The following is a 15,012-nucleotide window of genomic DNA, read 5'->3' as shown; positions in this document are numbered from 1 at the left end:
ATTATCATGTAGTCCCTATAATTGGCGAGTTAATAAATATTTGTTTAGCATGTTCTCTGGATCAGGTTTTATGCAGTGCTGTGGATACAGCACTGAATCAAACAAAGTCCCTGCCCTTTAAGGGCTTATATTCTAATCTAGTGGATGGAGACAGACAATAAACACACACACAAAGAAGTAAGTTAGCTTCCGGTAGAAATAAATGCTGAGAGGCCAAGCGCAGTGGCTCATGCCTGTAATTCCAGCACTTTGGGAGGCCAAGGCGGGCGGATCACTTGAGGTCAGGAGTTCGAGACCAGCCCAGCCAACATGGCAAAACCCTGTCTCTACTAAAAATACAAAAATTAGCCAGGTGTGGTGGCGCGTGCCTGTAATCCCAGCTACTTAGAAGGCTGGGGCAGGAGAATCTCTTGAACCCTGGAGGCAGAGGTTGCAGTGAGCCAAGACTGTGCCATTGCACTCCAGCCTGGGCAACAGAGCCAGGCTCTGTCTCAAAAACAAAACAAAACAATGAAATAAATGATGAGAAAAACAGAATACATGATAAAAGTACTGGGAGGCTGGAATGGGAGGGGTGGCGAGTGCTGTTAGCCACAATGATCTAAGGCAGCAAAGAGAGCATCAGAGCTCAGATCTAAATGTTAGGAAGAAAGCAGCTATTGGAAAATCTATGGTGGAGAGTTCTAAGAAGAAGAACATTGAATGTCATGAAGATATCGTAAAATAAAAAAAATAAAAATAATTTTAAATAGGAACAAGATGTGCAAAGACCCTGAGTCAAGAAACAGCTTGGTATGTCCAATGGGCATACAAGAAAAACAAAAGAAAAAGAAAGTCCCTGAGGCTGGAGAGTGGGGAGGGAGATGAGGTCAAAGCAGCAGGCAAAATGCTAAATCAGAGGTGGGCGTGGTGGTTTACGCCTGTAATCCCAGCACTTTGGGAGGCTGAGGTGGATGGGTCACTTGAGGTCAACAGTTCGAGACCAGCCTGGCTAACATGGCAAAACCCCATTTCTACTAAAAATACAAAAATTAGCCGGGTGTGGTGGCAGGGGCCTGTAATCCCAGCTACCCAGGAGGCTGAGAGAGAAGAATCACTTGAGGCCAGGCAAGGTGGCTCACACCTGTAATCTCAGCACTTTGGGAGGCCAAGGTGGGCGGATCACGAGGTCAGGAGATCAAGACCATCCTGGCTAACACGGCGAAACCCCGTCTCTACTAAAAATACAAAAAATTAGCAGGGCGTGGTGGTGGGCACCTGTAATCCCAGCTACTCAGGAGGCTGAGGCAGGAGAATGGTGTGAACCCGGGAGGCGGAGCTTGCAGTGAGCCGGAATAGCGCCACTGCAGTCCGGCCTGGGCGAAAGAGTGAGACTCCGTCTCGAAAAAAAAAAGAATCACTTGAATCCGGGAGGTTGGAGGTTGCAGTGAGCTGAGATCGCACCACTGCACTCCAGCCTGGGCAACAGAGTGAGACTCTGTCTCAAAAAACAAACAAACAGCGGCTGGGCGCAGTGGCTCACGCCTATAATTCCAGCACTTTGGGAGGCCAAGGCGGGCGGATCACAAGGTCAGGAGATCGAGACCACCCTGGCTAACACGGTGAAACTCTGTCTCTACTAAAAATACAAAAAAATTAGCCGGGCGTGGTGGCAGGCACCTGTAGTCGCAGCTACTCAGGAGGCTGAGGCAGGAGAATGGTGTAAACCCAGGAGACGGAGCTTGCAGTGAGCGGAGATCATGCCACTGCACTCCAGCCTGGGCGACAGAGCGAGACTCCGTCTCAAAAAAAAAAAAAAAAAAACAAAACAACAACAACAAAAAACAACAACAACAAAAAAACAACAACAAAAAAACCAAACACTAGATCAGGTGAAAGCCTGCAGACCATGGGTAGGAATTTGGGTTTCATCTTATTTGCAGTGGGAAGGCACTGGGGAATTGTAGGCAGGGAGTGGGTATCACTTGATTTACAATTTGAAAAGGTTTGTCTGACTGCCACATGGAGAACAGATTGCAGAAGAATCAGGGTAGAGGTGAGAGATCAATTAGGAGGTGGTTGCAGTAGTTCAGAAGATGATTTTGAAAAGTGATCATATAGGCCGGGCGCAGTGGCTCATGCCTATAATCCCAGCACTTTGGGAGGCTGAGGCAGGCGGATCACGAGGTCAGGAGATCGAGACCATCCTGGCTAACATGGTGAAACCCCGTCTCTACTAAAAATACAAAAAAATTAGTCAGGTGTGGCGGTGGGTGACTCTAATCCCAGCTACTCCGGAGGCTGAGGCAGGAGAATGGCGTGAACCTCGGAGGCGGAGCTTGCAGTGAGCCAAGATCGCGCCACTGCACTCCAGCCTGGGCAACAGAGCAAGACTCCATCTCAAAAAAAAAAAAAAAAAGAAAAGTGGTCATATTCTGGGTAAATTTTGGAGGAAAAGGTAGCAGGATTAAATAGACTGTGGAGTATTAAGGAGAAAGAAGGCTGGGTGTGGTGGCTCACACCTATAATTCCAGCACTTTGGGGGCCAAGGCAAGAGGATCACTTGAGGCCAGGAGTTCAAGACAAGCCTGGCCAACATAGCGAGACCCTGTCTCTATATAAAAAATCAAGAGTAAAAGAAAAAAAAAGGAGAGAGGTACCAAGTATAACTCCTTGATTTTTTTTTTTCTTTAACTGGGTGAATGGTGGTGCTATATACTGGGGTAGAAAAAACTTGGGGAGGAAATGATTTGGGAGGTAGGAGGAATCTGTAGTTTTATTTTGGTTCTGTCAAAGTTGAGATATCTTATCATCCAATTGAAGATGTTGAATAGTCAGGTAATCTGGAGCTCAGGATAGGGATCAAGATAAGAGTTGGGGCTAGAGATAAGATTTGGGAGTTACCTGATAACATACATACACACATTCATGTATGTGTGTGTGTGTGTGTATTTGTATTACTTAAAGCCATGGGACTGGGATAAAATCACCCAGGGAAAGTGTGTAGGAAGAGAAGAGAGCCCTATGAGACTGCTACATATACAGGTTGGGAAAAAAGTGAGCCAAGAAGGGAAACTGAGAGGGAGCAATCAGCGTAGCAAGAGAGATGACAGAGCAGAAAGTCTTTTTCTTTTTTGAGACGGAGTCTTGATCTGTCACCCAGGCTGGAGTGCAGTGGTGCAATCTCGGCTCACTGCAACCTCCGCTTCCCAGGTTTAAGCGATTCTCCTACCTCAGCCTCCCGAGTAGCTGGGACTACAGGTGCGCACCACTGCCCCCAGCTAATTTTTGTATTTTTTTTAGAGACGGGGTTTCACCATGTTGGCCAGGCTGGTCTCAAACTCCTGACCTCGTGATCCGCCTGCCTTGGCCTCCCAAAGTGCTGGGATTACAGGTGTGAGCCGCCGCACCAGGCTGCGCCCCCAGAAAGTCTTTCAAGGAGGCAGTAGCGGTCAACCGAGTCAAAGTTGCAGAGAGGTTCAGTAAGATGAGAAAGGAGGATGTGAAATGAAGTGGGGCTAATTAACAAAGACAACGCTTTCAAGGGGCTGTGCTGTGTGCAGTTGTAGAGAAATGGCACAGAACTGGAAAAGAACACAAATTCAGGGAGGCATTTTGCTTTTTGCCTTCTTCCCACTGGGAGATAATAAACCTCCTTTTCGGCCGGGCGCGGTGGCTCACGCTTGTAATCCCAGCACTTTGGGAGGCCGAGGCGGGCGGATCACAAGGTCAGGAGATCGAGACCACGGTGAAACTCCGTCTCTACTAAAAAATACAAAAAAAAAATTAGCCGGGCGTGGTGGCGGGCGCCTGTAGTCCCAGCTACTCGGAGAGGCTGAGGCAGGAGAATGGCGTGAACCCGGGAGGCGGAGCTTGCAGTGAGCCGAGATTGCGCCACTGCACTCCAGCCTGGGCGAAAGAGCAAGACTCCATCTCAAAAAAAAAAAAAAAACAACAACAAAAAAAACCCCTCCTTTTCCTAGCGATGAGAATCAGCCAGTAGAAAGGGGGAAGTGGATCATGCAGAAGAGAAAGAGGATAACTGCAGGGGTGAAGAACTTGGGAAGGCGAGAGGTAGTAGGAGTCCCAGCCTAAGCGTCAGTGGAACCAACAGGAGGGAAGGAGAGAATGTAGGAGATACGTAGGGAAGTAGGGGACACAGTGGGGGTGGGGAGGTGAGTGCTCAGTATCTAAAAAGATACTGATGCTGGTCTTTAGGGTGAATGCGAAGTCATAGCTCCCAGTGATGAAGCACAAACAGGTCACATGTAAGTCCTGCATGTGCATTCCTCTGACAATGGGGAGTAGGTGGCTAGGACACAACAGTAACATCACAGAGGGAGCTTAGCTCAAGGATAGAAAACTGGGGAGACCTTTGTTTGCTGTGCCTGGCCTCACCCTCTGTTCATTACTCCTACAGTGACTGGTCCTTATCACCCCAGCTCCTTTTTTTTTTTCTCTCTGTCTCCTGCCTTTTCCAGAAGTCTGTTGAACTCAGAGGGCTGAATGAGAGCAGTCTTCCCTCTGTGACTGGGAAACTACACGGGAGGTACCAAAGGGGAACAGAGCTATGCCTGTGGTGGTGAAACCGTTTAACTGCAATTAGAGTCTTATTCCCTGCCTAAAGCCTATTTTTTTTTTTTTTTTTTTTGAGAGAGAGACAGAGAGAGTCTCACTGTCCCCTAGGTTGAATGGAGTGCAGTGGCACAATCTCAGCTCACTGCAGCCTCGACCTACTGAGCTAAGGCGATCCTCCCACCTCAGCCTCCCGAGTAGCTGGGACTTCAGGCTTGTGCCACTACACCTGGCTAATTTTACTTTTTGTAGAGACGGGTTCTCACTATGTTGCCCAGGCTGGTCTCCAACTCCTGGCCTCAAGTGATCCTCCTGCTTTGGCGTCCCGAAATGCTGGGATTACAGGCCTGAGTGCCCACACACTTTCACTGGGTGATCTTTATCCCAGTCCCACCTCGCCTGGCCCAAAAGCCCCCACCCCTTTTTTTTTCCCCTGAGGTGGAGTCTTGCTCTGTTGCCCAGGCTGGAGTACAGTAGCACAATCTCGGCTCACTGCAACCTCTGCCTCCCAGGTTCAAGTGATTCTCCTGCCTCAGCCTCCTGAATAGCTGGGATTACAGGCATGTGCCACCATGCCTGGCTAATTCTTGTATTTTTAGTAGAGAAGGGGTTTCGCGATGTTGGCCAGGCTGGTCTCAAACTCCTGACCTCAGGTGATCCACCCGCCTCGACCTCCCAAAGTGCTGGGATTACAGGCGTAAGCTACCGTGCCCAGCGGTGTACACACACACACACACACACACACACACACACACACACACATATTTATGGTCTAGAGAAGAGAGGCCTATTTCGTTTACATGAAGAGGTTTGTATGTGAATCACCTATGGGACTAAAAGTCTTTCCTTAAGGAAGCCAAGTAAGAAAAGTTTAATCTGTAAAGCCTTACTACTATAAGATTTTTTTTTCCTCATCCCTGTGATTACCTGGAGATGTAAGTATTATTGTTATTATTTTTTTTTTCTTAAACAGAGGTAGAGCTCTCCCTATGTTGCCCAGGCTGGTCTCAGTACTCCTGGGCTCAAGCAATCCTCCTGCCTCAGCCTCCCAAAGAGCTGGGATTCCAGACGTGAGCCACTGTGCCCAGCCTACTTTTATAACTTGTCAAAAAGCGAAGTGGCTAAGGGAGAAAAGCATGCTAACCTCTACCAAAATACTAAACTGAAAGGCATCCCTGGAATGGGGAAGATTAGAGAATAGTATGGCCTCAGGAGCACAGAAATCACTGACTACAGCTTTTCTTTTGTGTACTGATCACACAGGGAAAGAATCAAGAAGGGGTGAGAAGGCATATTAAAGCCTTTCCTCTGATAATCTTGAAGCAATCAGAGAAACACATCTCACTAGAGAAAAAACACTCACAGAGGAAGAGAGCAGCATACAAGCACTTCTGAGGCTGAGCCAGCCTGAATTCCAATAACCCAACATGCAGGAAAGGATTTTTTTTTTACTCTAAGTTAACAGAATCATGTTCTAATCAAGATCTGTGACTAAGATTAAAGATTGGAATAAATTAAGGATACTCTTTATGAAAAAAAGTGACAAAGACGCCAATTTGGCATAGCACTTGGCAACACTTCAGGTTTAGTTGTTTTAATAGTTTGATTTGTGTTTTAAAAAATGTGGGAGGCATGGGTGGTGGCTCACGCCGGTAATCCCAGCACTTTCGGAGGCTGATACAGGAAGATCACATGACCCCAGGAGTTCAAGATGACCCTGGGCAATACAGGAAGAGCCTATCTCTACAAAAAAAAAATGTTTTTTTAATTAGCTGGGTGTGGTGATGTGCATCTGTTGTCCCCGCTACTTGGGAGGCTGAGGTGGGAGGATCGTTTGAGCCCGAAAGGTCAAGGCTGCAGTGAGCCATGATCACACCATTGCACTTCAGTCTGAGCAACAGAGCGAGGCCTTGTCTCAAAAAATAAAACAAAAAAGCAGGGGTAAGGAAAGTACAATGGCCATCTGTTTACTCAGATAAGTTGACTGTATCGGCCAGGCACAGTGGCTCACGTCTGTAAACCCAGCACTTTGGGAGGCCGAGGCGGGCGGGTCATGAGGTCAGGAGATCGAGACCATCCTCGCTAACAAGGTGAAACCCCATCTCAACTGAAAATACAAAAATTAGCCAGGCATGGTGGTGGTCACCTGTAATCCCAGCTACTCGGGAGGCTGAGGCAGGAGAATGGCGTGAACCCAGGAGGCAGAGCTTGCAGTGAGCTGACACTGTGCCACTGCACTCCAGCCTGGGCAATAGAGTGAGATGCCGTCTCAAAAAAAAAAAAAAAAAATTGACTGTATCACTAAAGCCTCAGCCAACCTTCATCAATTTGAGTAGGGGAGACTTTGGGGAAGTTGAATCTCCAAGCATATGAAGTGAACGCTACAAATATCATCACGGGACATGTGACCTTCCTTCTTTAGCAGGGAATAAGGCTCTGTTGTATCAGGTTCCTAGATCAGATAAAAGGGTGTGCTTGGATGGCGGGCACGGTGGCTCACTCCTGTAATCCCAGCACTTTGAGAGGCTGAGGTGGGTGGATCACTTGAGGCCAGGAGTTCGAGACCAGCCTGGCCAACATGGTAAAATCCCATCTCTACTAAAAATACAAAAATTAGCCAGGCGCAGTGGTGCGTGCCTGTAATCCCAGCTACTCGGGAGGCTGAGGCAGGAGAATCGCTTGAACCCAGGAGGCGGAGGTCATAGTGAGCTGAGATCTTGGAAATAAGTTAACAATGAGGAAAGATAGAATATGGGGGCAGACACGGGGTGGTTAATACAAGTGGGGAAGCCTTCCAGAGGGCAGAAGGGAAGTTCTAGGCATGGACTGGAGGGAGAGAGTCCTCTAGCTGTACACATTGACTTCTTGCTATAGGAACCATATACTGACGCAGACGCGATGCGGTGTTCCATCAGGAAATGCTTCATACTCTCAGTGGGTATCGTATTCCTGTGGCTCTTCATCACTTTGAAAATGCCCAAGGAAACTGAAGATGATCAAAATGTGATGACTATCAAAGGCCAAGTAGCAAGCTTTGAGCCTTGCTCAGTTTGGGAACTGGGAATATAGGGTGGAAATGGTGTGGACAGGCAGATTCTTGAAAGCCCCTGGGCTTTCTTCCTTCCTGACCTTTTCACCTGAGAGCAGGAAGCTCCAAAGGGGATGGGGGTATGGACCTGGGCCTATTAGTCCATGAAGAAGCTGTATTTATTTTCCTTATTCGTTAAGGTAAAGAAGACAGCAAATACTGCTTGAGCCCTGGATATTTTAGCCAATGGCCAGGCATCCTGAGAATGTGCCGGGCTCACTGTAGGGAGAATCACTCCACCTCTTTCCCTAGAAAAGCTTATGGGAAGCCACTGGGGTGTAAAATTTGTTCTTTTTATGAAAGGATATATATGTTTGCCCTTGTCAATGCCCCAGGAGGCCAGTTATAACAGCAGGAAGGACCCAAGACCACTAGAAGACTGGCAGAACCTCACCTTCAAATATATGGAAAAAATCCAGAAGAGAAGAAAGAGTGAGTATCAACAAGAGGGAGGAATTCAGTATCCCAGGGGAAGTAGGGACAGCCAGAGAGATCAGGCAGATAGGAAGGAAAGCAGAAGAGGGAAGAAGAAAGACAGACTGTGCCCAGGAATATTAGAATCTGGCAGACAATGGCCAAGTGTGGTGGCTCATGCTTGTAATCCCAGCACTTTAGGAGGCCTAGGTGGGTGGATCACGAAGTCAGGAGTTCGAGACCAGCCTGGCCAAGATGGTGAAATCCCATCTCTACTAAAAATACAAAAATTAGCTGGGCACAGTGGGGGACACCTGGAATCCCAGCTACTCAGGAAGCTGAGGCAGGAGAATCACTTGAACCTGGGAGGCGGTGGTAGCAGTGAGCCAAGATCACACCATTGCACTCCAGCCTGGGCAACAGAGTGAGACTCCTCCTAAAAAAAAAAGAATCTGGCAGTTAATTCTCTCCTCCTTCCCCAAGGCAAATATTTATATATCAGCAGTATGAGGAGGAAGGAGGAAAAAGATAAAGTTGGCTACTACTTTTCTTTTTTTCCCTTCTTGGCCAATTTCTAAAGTTAATTGTTGTAAGAAGGTGGAATCACTAGATTAGAGAACATTTGGATTAGAGGGGGTCTTAGAGTTGCATAGTGCAACTCCCCCAGTTTATGGATCAGGAACTAAACTCAGGGCTGAAGGGACTTGCTCAAGATCACACAATCAGTGGCAGAACTGGGACAAAAACTCCAGGCTCCTGACTTCCAGGGGAAGTCCTTTTCCTAATATATCTCCTTCAAAGGGCAGCTTTGGGAAGATGACAACAATTGACAACAATATAATAATATAATTGACAACAATTATACCTATTATAATAGCTAATATTTATTGAGCCCCTAAACCATATGCCACAAAGTTCTAGGCTCAAAGAAGACTGAGCAGAACCTACAGACACTCAGCATCACCTAGCGTAGTACTTCTCAAACTTCACTGTGCATTCAAGTTACCTGGTGATACTGTGAAAATGCAGCTTCTGATTAAATCTGAGGTAGGGATCGAGATCCTGTATTTGAAATGAGCTTACAGAGCAGCCTGATGTTGCTGGACTAAGGACCACACTTCGAGCAGCAAGGATGTAAACATCCCCTCCGCCAAGGGAAAAACAGGTGGGAAATAAGAAGGAGGAAGGAAGAGTGAAGGTCCCACATAGGATCCCAACCCCTAACCCTTCTGACAACCGTCACTATTACTGTGCACTGACAGTTGTCCCTATTTTTACCTCTTCTCAGCATGGCTGACAGTGGGGATCTCATCAGTGCAGCGAGGGGATGGAAGCAGCCTCTTGTACACATTGGTCTCCCTGTTCCGTGTTTCCTCTAAGGCTGAGCAGAAACGTCTCACGGTGCTGGTCCACCTTGCAGATTCTGACCTCACCTGGCTCAGAGAAACTCTTGCCCATATTTCAAGCCTCTTCAGCCCACAGATCTTGAAAGGGCAGTTGCTACTGATCCATGCTCCATCCGATGCCTACCCCACTGTGGACAGCATCAGCGATGAGGCCTTTTGTGGCGAATTCTACTCCAAGCAGAACATAGATCATGCCTTCCTCATGAGCTTTGCCACAAAGCTCTCTGATTACTTCCTGTTAATAGAGGACAATGCCCTTTTTGCCCCCAACTTTGTCACCCACATTCATTCAAGGGTGACCACCATGAAGTCCAACTCGTGGGTGCTACCGGAGTTCTCCAATATAGGCTTCCTTGGCAAACTCTTCCACAGCAGGGACCTTCCGCTCCTGGCCCATTTCCTCCTCCTCTTGTACAAGAAGAAACCCCTTGACAGCCTGATTTCTCATTTCCATACACTCCTGGTCCAGGAAAGCCCAATCCTCTGCAGACCTTTCCTATTCTACCGCAGGGTCTCCTACACTGCCTTTGATCACAAGCAGAAGGCCACAGCACTTCAGAAAAAGAATGCCGATGGTCCCAACAACCCGCCTGGAGCTGTCTTCACTGATATGCAGGTTTCTGATATGCATTTCCCCTGGGAGGCCTACACTCTGGATGAATCATTCTTTTGGACACACAACATTAGTATAGGAAACCACCTGACAGTGATTCTGAACCATCCAGCAAACCTGAGCAGGGTGCAAGTGATGACGGGCCCCATTGTGGATGGGAGGTACGCCCTGGAGAAGGGGCAGGTGGAGCTGGGCTACCAACCTGAGGGGGTGCCACAGCACTGCACCAGCTTCGCCTTGCTGGGACATCTTTCAGAGGGGCAGATGGATCAGAAGATACTTCTGAAAGGTATGGGGTACCACGTGAGCTGTGTGAGGCTGGTGGTGAGAGCTGGTCAGGCTGAGGGGCTCATGATCAGGCATATCTACCTCTGGGAGAAAAATGACAAATAGCAGCAAGTGGATCAACGCTGAAGATAAATCAGTAGGGGGATGAAAAATTGAAATCTTAAAGCCGTTTCATTCTAGTCTATATGAGTGACATAGGGGAGACACAATGGAATGAAGGGCAGACAGAGAAGACTGTTAGTCTTTTGGTGCCACCAAGATGTCAGGAGACTTGTTGCTTCCTTTCTATTCAAAGAACTCTCATAGGATATCTTTTGCTGGGGCACATATAGCTTATCCAAATTTGGGGAGAGTTTTGATCACTCTCAAAATCTTTAGATACCTGGGATGCTGAGATCAGCCCAAATCAAGGTGTCCATGTGTGTACATGCATGTGCATGTATGCACTTCTATGTTCACACAGAGGCAGAGGTGGGGATGAGGTATGTGGTCATAGGAGGGCAGGCAAGAAAATCATGGCTGAATCCCTAGAATTGACATCATAAAAAGCCATGAAAGGGACTCTCATTAGAAGTCAAAATCTCTGAAGTGCAGGAAAGTAGCAGATGGACAAATAGCAATAAAACGAATCCCTTAGCTCTATTATTGAAGCTGTTTCACAGTGCCAATCTAGTTCCCTCCTTTCCTCACCAACAAACTTGGGCATAAATAGGTTGTAACTAGGCTAGGTATGGTGGCTCATGCCAGTAATTGCAGCCTCCCTTAGGAGGCTGAGGTGGGAGGATCTCTTGAGGCCAGCAGTTCAAGACCAACCTAGGCAACACGGCAAGACCCTGTCTCCACAAAAAATTACAAAGTTAGCCAGGTTGTGGTGGCATGTGCCTGTGGTCCTAGCTACTCAGGAGGCTGAGGCAGGAGGATCACTTGAGCCCAGGAGGTTGAGGCTGGAGTGAGCCATGATTATGCCATTACACTCCAGCCTGGGCAACAGAGTGAGACCCTGTCTCAAAAAAAAAAAAAAAAAGTTTGTAACTAAAGCTTCACTCATCAGCAATTCCTTCCTTAACTCTGGTTTCTGTGTCCACACTGGCCTCTGCATCCACAATGCTACTGAAACTCTTCCCTATTTGTCATGACGAGAATAGTCAAAACCCAGTGACTTTTTCAGATCTCACTCTCCCTAACTTTCTACAGCAATACACAGTTCTAATTATGTCTTCCTTCTCAAAATTGTCCTCTTCCTTTACTTGTGGGATTCATCAGATATTTATTGAGTGCCTACTACATGCCAGGCACAAAAAAAGCTCCTATCTGTGAAGAGGGTTTTTATGGGAGTAAGATATACACAGGTGTGTGAAACATCACATTGAGGTTAAGTACAGGGTCTGTGGGAGCACAGAATTGCTGTTCCCAAAACATTCTTGAGGATTTAGGAAAGGCTTTTTGGAAGATGTAACATCTAAGCCTAGACCTGCCAGATCATCACAGAAAATAGCCAAGTGATATGCGAAGAGAGGCAGGGAGACTTTCCAGTAGAAGAAGCAGCATGTGGTGAAGTGGGCCAGAGGTGAGCAGAGTAAATCATTTAGGGAATCTGGAGATGGAGGGCAAGCCTGGGTGAGGGTAATGCAGAAGAGGACGCCACAGGACTAAGAAAGGGCCAGCTTGAGAAGGTCAAAGGAGGTCAGGCGCAGTAGCTCATGCCTGTAATCCCAGCACTTGGGAGGCCGAGGTGGGTGGATTGCTTGAGTCCAGGAGTTCGAGACCAGCCTGGACAACATAGTGAAAACTCGACTCTACAAAAAAAAAAAAAAAAAAATCAGCCAGGCGTTATGTCATGTACCTGTAATCCCCGCTACTCAGGAGGCTGAGGCGGGAGAATCGCTTAGGCATGGGAGGTGGAGGTCTGCAAAGCCCAATCCTCTGCAGACCTTTCCTCTTCTACCGCAGGGTCTCCTACACTGCCTTTGATCACAAGCAGAAGGCCACATCTTGCTGTGAGCCAAGACTGCACCACTGTACTCTAGCCTGGGTGATAGAGTGAGACCCTGTCTAAAAAAAATAAATAAGTAAAAAGAAGGGCCATAGATAATTAAGTGGGGGAAAGAATTGTCTTTTCAACAAATGATGTTGGAACAACTGAATATCCACATGCAAAAGAATGAAGTTGGGCCAGGCCTGGTGGCTCACACCTGTAATCCCAGCACTTTGGGATGCCAAGGTGGAAGGATTGCCTGAGCCCAGGAGTTCGAGACCAGCCTGGGCAACATGACAAGACCTAGTCTCGGAAAAAAAAAAAAGAGGCCGGGCGTGGGTCAGGAGTTCTAGACCAGCGTCAACATGGAGAAACCCCGTCTCTACTAAAAATACAAAATTAGCTAGGCGTGGTGGTGCATACTTGGGAGGCTGAGGCAGGAGAATAGCTTGAACCTGGGAGGCAGAGGTTGTGGTGAGCCGAGATCGTGCTGTTGTACTCCAGCCTGGGCAAAAAGAGCGAAACTCTGTCTCAAAAAAAAAAAAAGAAAAAAGAAAAAGAAAAATTAAATTTAAAAAAAAAGAATGAATTTGGACCCCTAACTCACATCATATAAAAAAATTAGGCTGGACATGGTGGCTTACGCCTGTAATCCCAGCAGTCTGGGAGGCTAAGGCGGGTGGGTCACCTGAGGTCAGGAGTTCAAGACCAGCCTGGCCAACATGGTAAAACCCTGTCTCTACTAAAAATACAAAAATTAGCTGGGTATGGTGGCATGTGCCTGTAATCCTAGTACTCAGGAGGCTGGGTTAGGAGGATCCCTTGAGCCCAGAAAGTGCAGATTGAAGTGCGCCGAGATCAGGCCACTGCACTCCAGCCTGGGAGACAGAGCAAGACTCCATCTCAAAAAAAAAAAAAGCTGGGTGCGGTGGCTCACGCTTGTAATCCCAGCACTTTGGGAGGCCGAGGCGGGCAGATCACGAGGTCAGGAGATCGAGACCACGGTGAAACCCCGTCTCTACCAAAAATACAAAAAAAAAATTAGCCGGGAGTGGTGGCGGGCGCCTGTAGTCCCAGCTACTTGGAGAGGCTGAGGCAGGAGAATGGCGTGAACCCGGGAGGCGGAAGTTGCAGTGAGCAGTGAGTTGCAGTGAGCGCCACTGCACTCCAGCCTGGGCGACAGAGCAAGACTCCATCTCAAAAAAAAAAAAAAAAATTAACATAAAAAAGCATTATAGACCTAAATGTAAGAACTAAAACTATAAAATTCTTAGATGAAAACAAAAATATCAGTCATGATCTTGGATTAGGCAAGTTTCTTAGATATGACACCAGAACACAAGCACTCAAAGAATAGATAAATTAGACTTCAACAAATTAAATTTTTTTGTGTGCTTCAAAGCAACTATTAAAGTGAAAAGACAACAAACAGCATGGAAAAAAAATTTGCAAATCATATATCTGATAAGAGACTGGTATCCAGAATATAGAAAGAATTATTTATTTATTTATTTATTTATTTGTTTTTGAGATGGAGTCTCGCTCTGTTGCCAGGCTGGAGTGCAGTAGCGCGCTCTCTGCCCACTGCAACTTCTGCCTCCCAGTTTCAAATGATTCTCCTACCTCAGCTTCCTGAGTAGCTGGGACTACAGGCGCGCGCCACTATGCTCGGCTAATTTTTGTATTTTTAGTAGAAACAGGGTTTCACCACGTTGGCCAGGATGGTCTCAATCTCTTGACCTCATGATCCGCCCGCCTCGGCCTCCCAAAGTGCTGGGATTACAGGTGTGAGCCACCGCGCCCAGCCACAGAAAGAATTCTTACAACTCAATGATAAAAAGACAACCCACTTTAAAAATGGGCTAAGGGATTTCTCCAAAGACAACATAACAGTGGCCAATAAGCACATTAAAAGATTTCATCATTAGTCATTAGGGAAATGCAAATCAAAACCACAATGAAATACCACTTCACACCCACCAGGATGGCTATTTTTTTTTTTTTTTTTTTTTTTTGAGACAGAGTCTTGCTCTGTCGCCCAGGCTGGAGTGCAATGGCATGATCTTGGCTCACAGAACCTCTGCCTCCTGGGTTCAAGCAATTATCCTGCGTCAGCCACCCGAGTAGCTGGGATTATAGGCACTCGCCACCACGCCCAGCTAATTTTTTGTATTTTTAGTAGAGATGGGGTTTCACTGTGTTGGCCAGGCTGGTCTCAAACTCCTGACTTCATGATCCACCTGCCTTGGTCTCCCAAAGTGCTGGGGGTCCAAATTCATTCTTTTTTTTTTTTTTTTTTTTGAGATGGAGTTTTGCTCTTGTTGCCCAGGCTGGAGTGCAATGGTGTGATCTTGGCTCACCACAACCTCTGCCTTCCAGGTTCAAGCTATTCTCCTGTCTCAGCCTCCCAAGTATGCACCACCATGCCCTGCTAATTTTGTATTTTCAGTAGAGATGGGGTTTCTCCATGTAGAAGCTGGTCTAGAACTCCTCACCTCAGGTGATCCGCCCACCTCGGCCTCCCAAAGTGCTGGAATTACAGGCAGGAGCCACCACGCCCAGCCTCTTTTTTTTTTCCGAGACTAGGTCTTGTCATGTTGCCCAGGCTGGTCTCAAAATCCTGGGCTCAGGCAATCCTTCCACCTTGGCATCCCAAAGTGCTGGGATTACAGGT

At 47.2% G+C, this 15,012-nt stretch overlaps 1 protein-coding gene across 2 annotated transcripts; it reads left to right on the top strand.

The window, feature by feature from the left end:
• The first annotated feature begins 4,397 nt into the window (after nt 1-4,397).
• Nucleotides 4,398-12,159, top strand: LOC129458748 (alpha-1,3-mannosyl-glycoprotein 4-beta-N-acetylglucosaminyltransferase-like protein MGAT4E). Of its 2 annotated transcripts, none has more exons than XM_055234959.2 (3): nt 4,398-4,528; nt 7,429-8,074; nt 9,345-12,159. In XM_055234959.2, exons 2-3 carry the CDS (start codon nt 7,903-7,905, stop codon nt 10,466-10,468), a joined length of 1,296 nt encoding a protein of 431 aa, XP_055090934.1. In that variant the 5' UTR covers nt 4,398-4,528; nt 7,429-7,902; the 3' UTR covers nt 10,469-12,159. The 2 variants fall into 2 exon arrangements, with proteins under 2 accessions (XP_055090934.1, XP_063469349.1); XM_063613279.1 differs by lacking the exon at nt 4,398-4,528 and having other exon boundaries at nt 7,453-7,557; nt 7,978-8,074; nt 9,345-10,553.
• The last annotated feature ends 2,853 nt before the right edge of the window (nt 12,160-15,012 follow it).

Source organism: Symphalangus syndactylus, chromosome 19, assembly GCF_028878055.3.
Source record: "Symphalangus syndactylus isolate Jambi chromosome 19, NHGRI_mSymSyn1-v2.1_pri, whole genome shotgun sequence".
NCBI classification, from domain to species: Eukaryota; Metazoa; Chordata; class Mammalia; order Primates; family Hylobatidae; genus Symphalangus; species Symphalangus syndactylus.
This window is presented reverse-complemented; position numbering and strand designations above follow the sequence as displayed.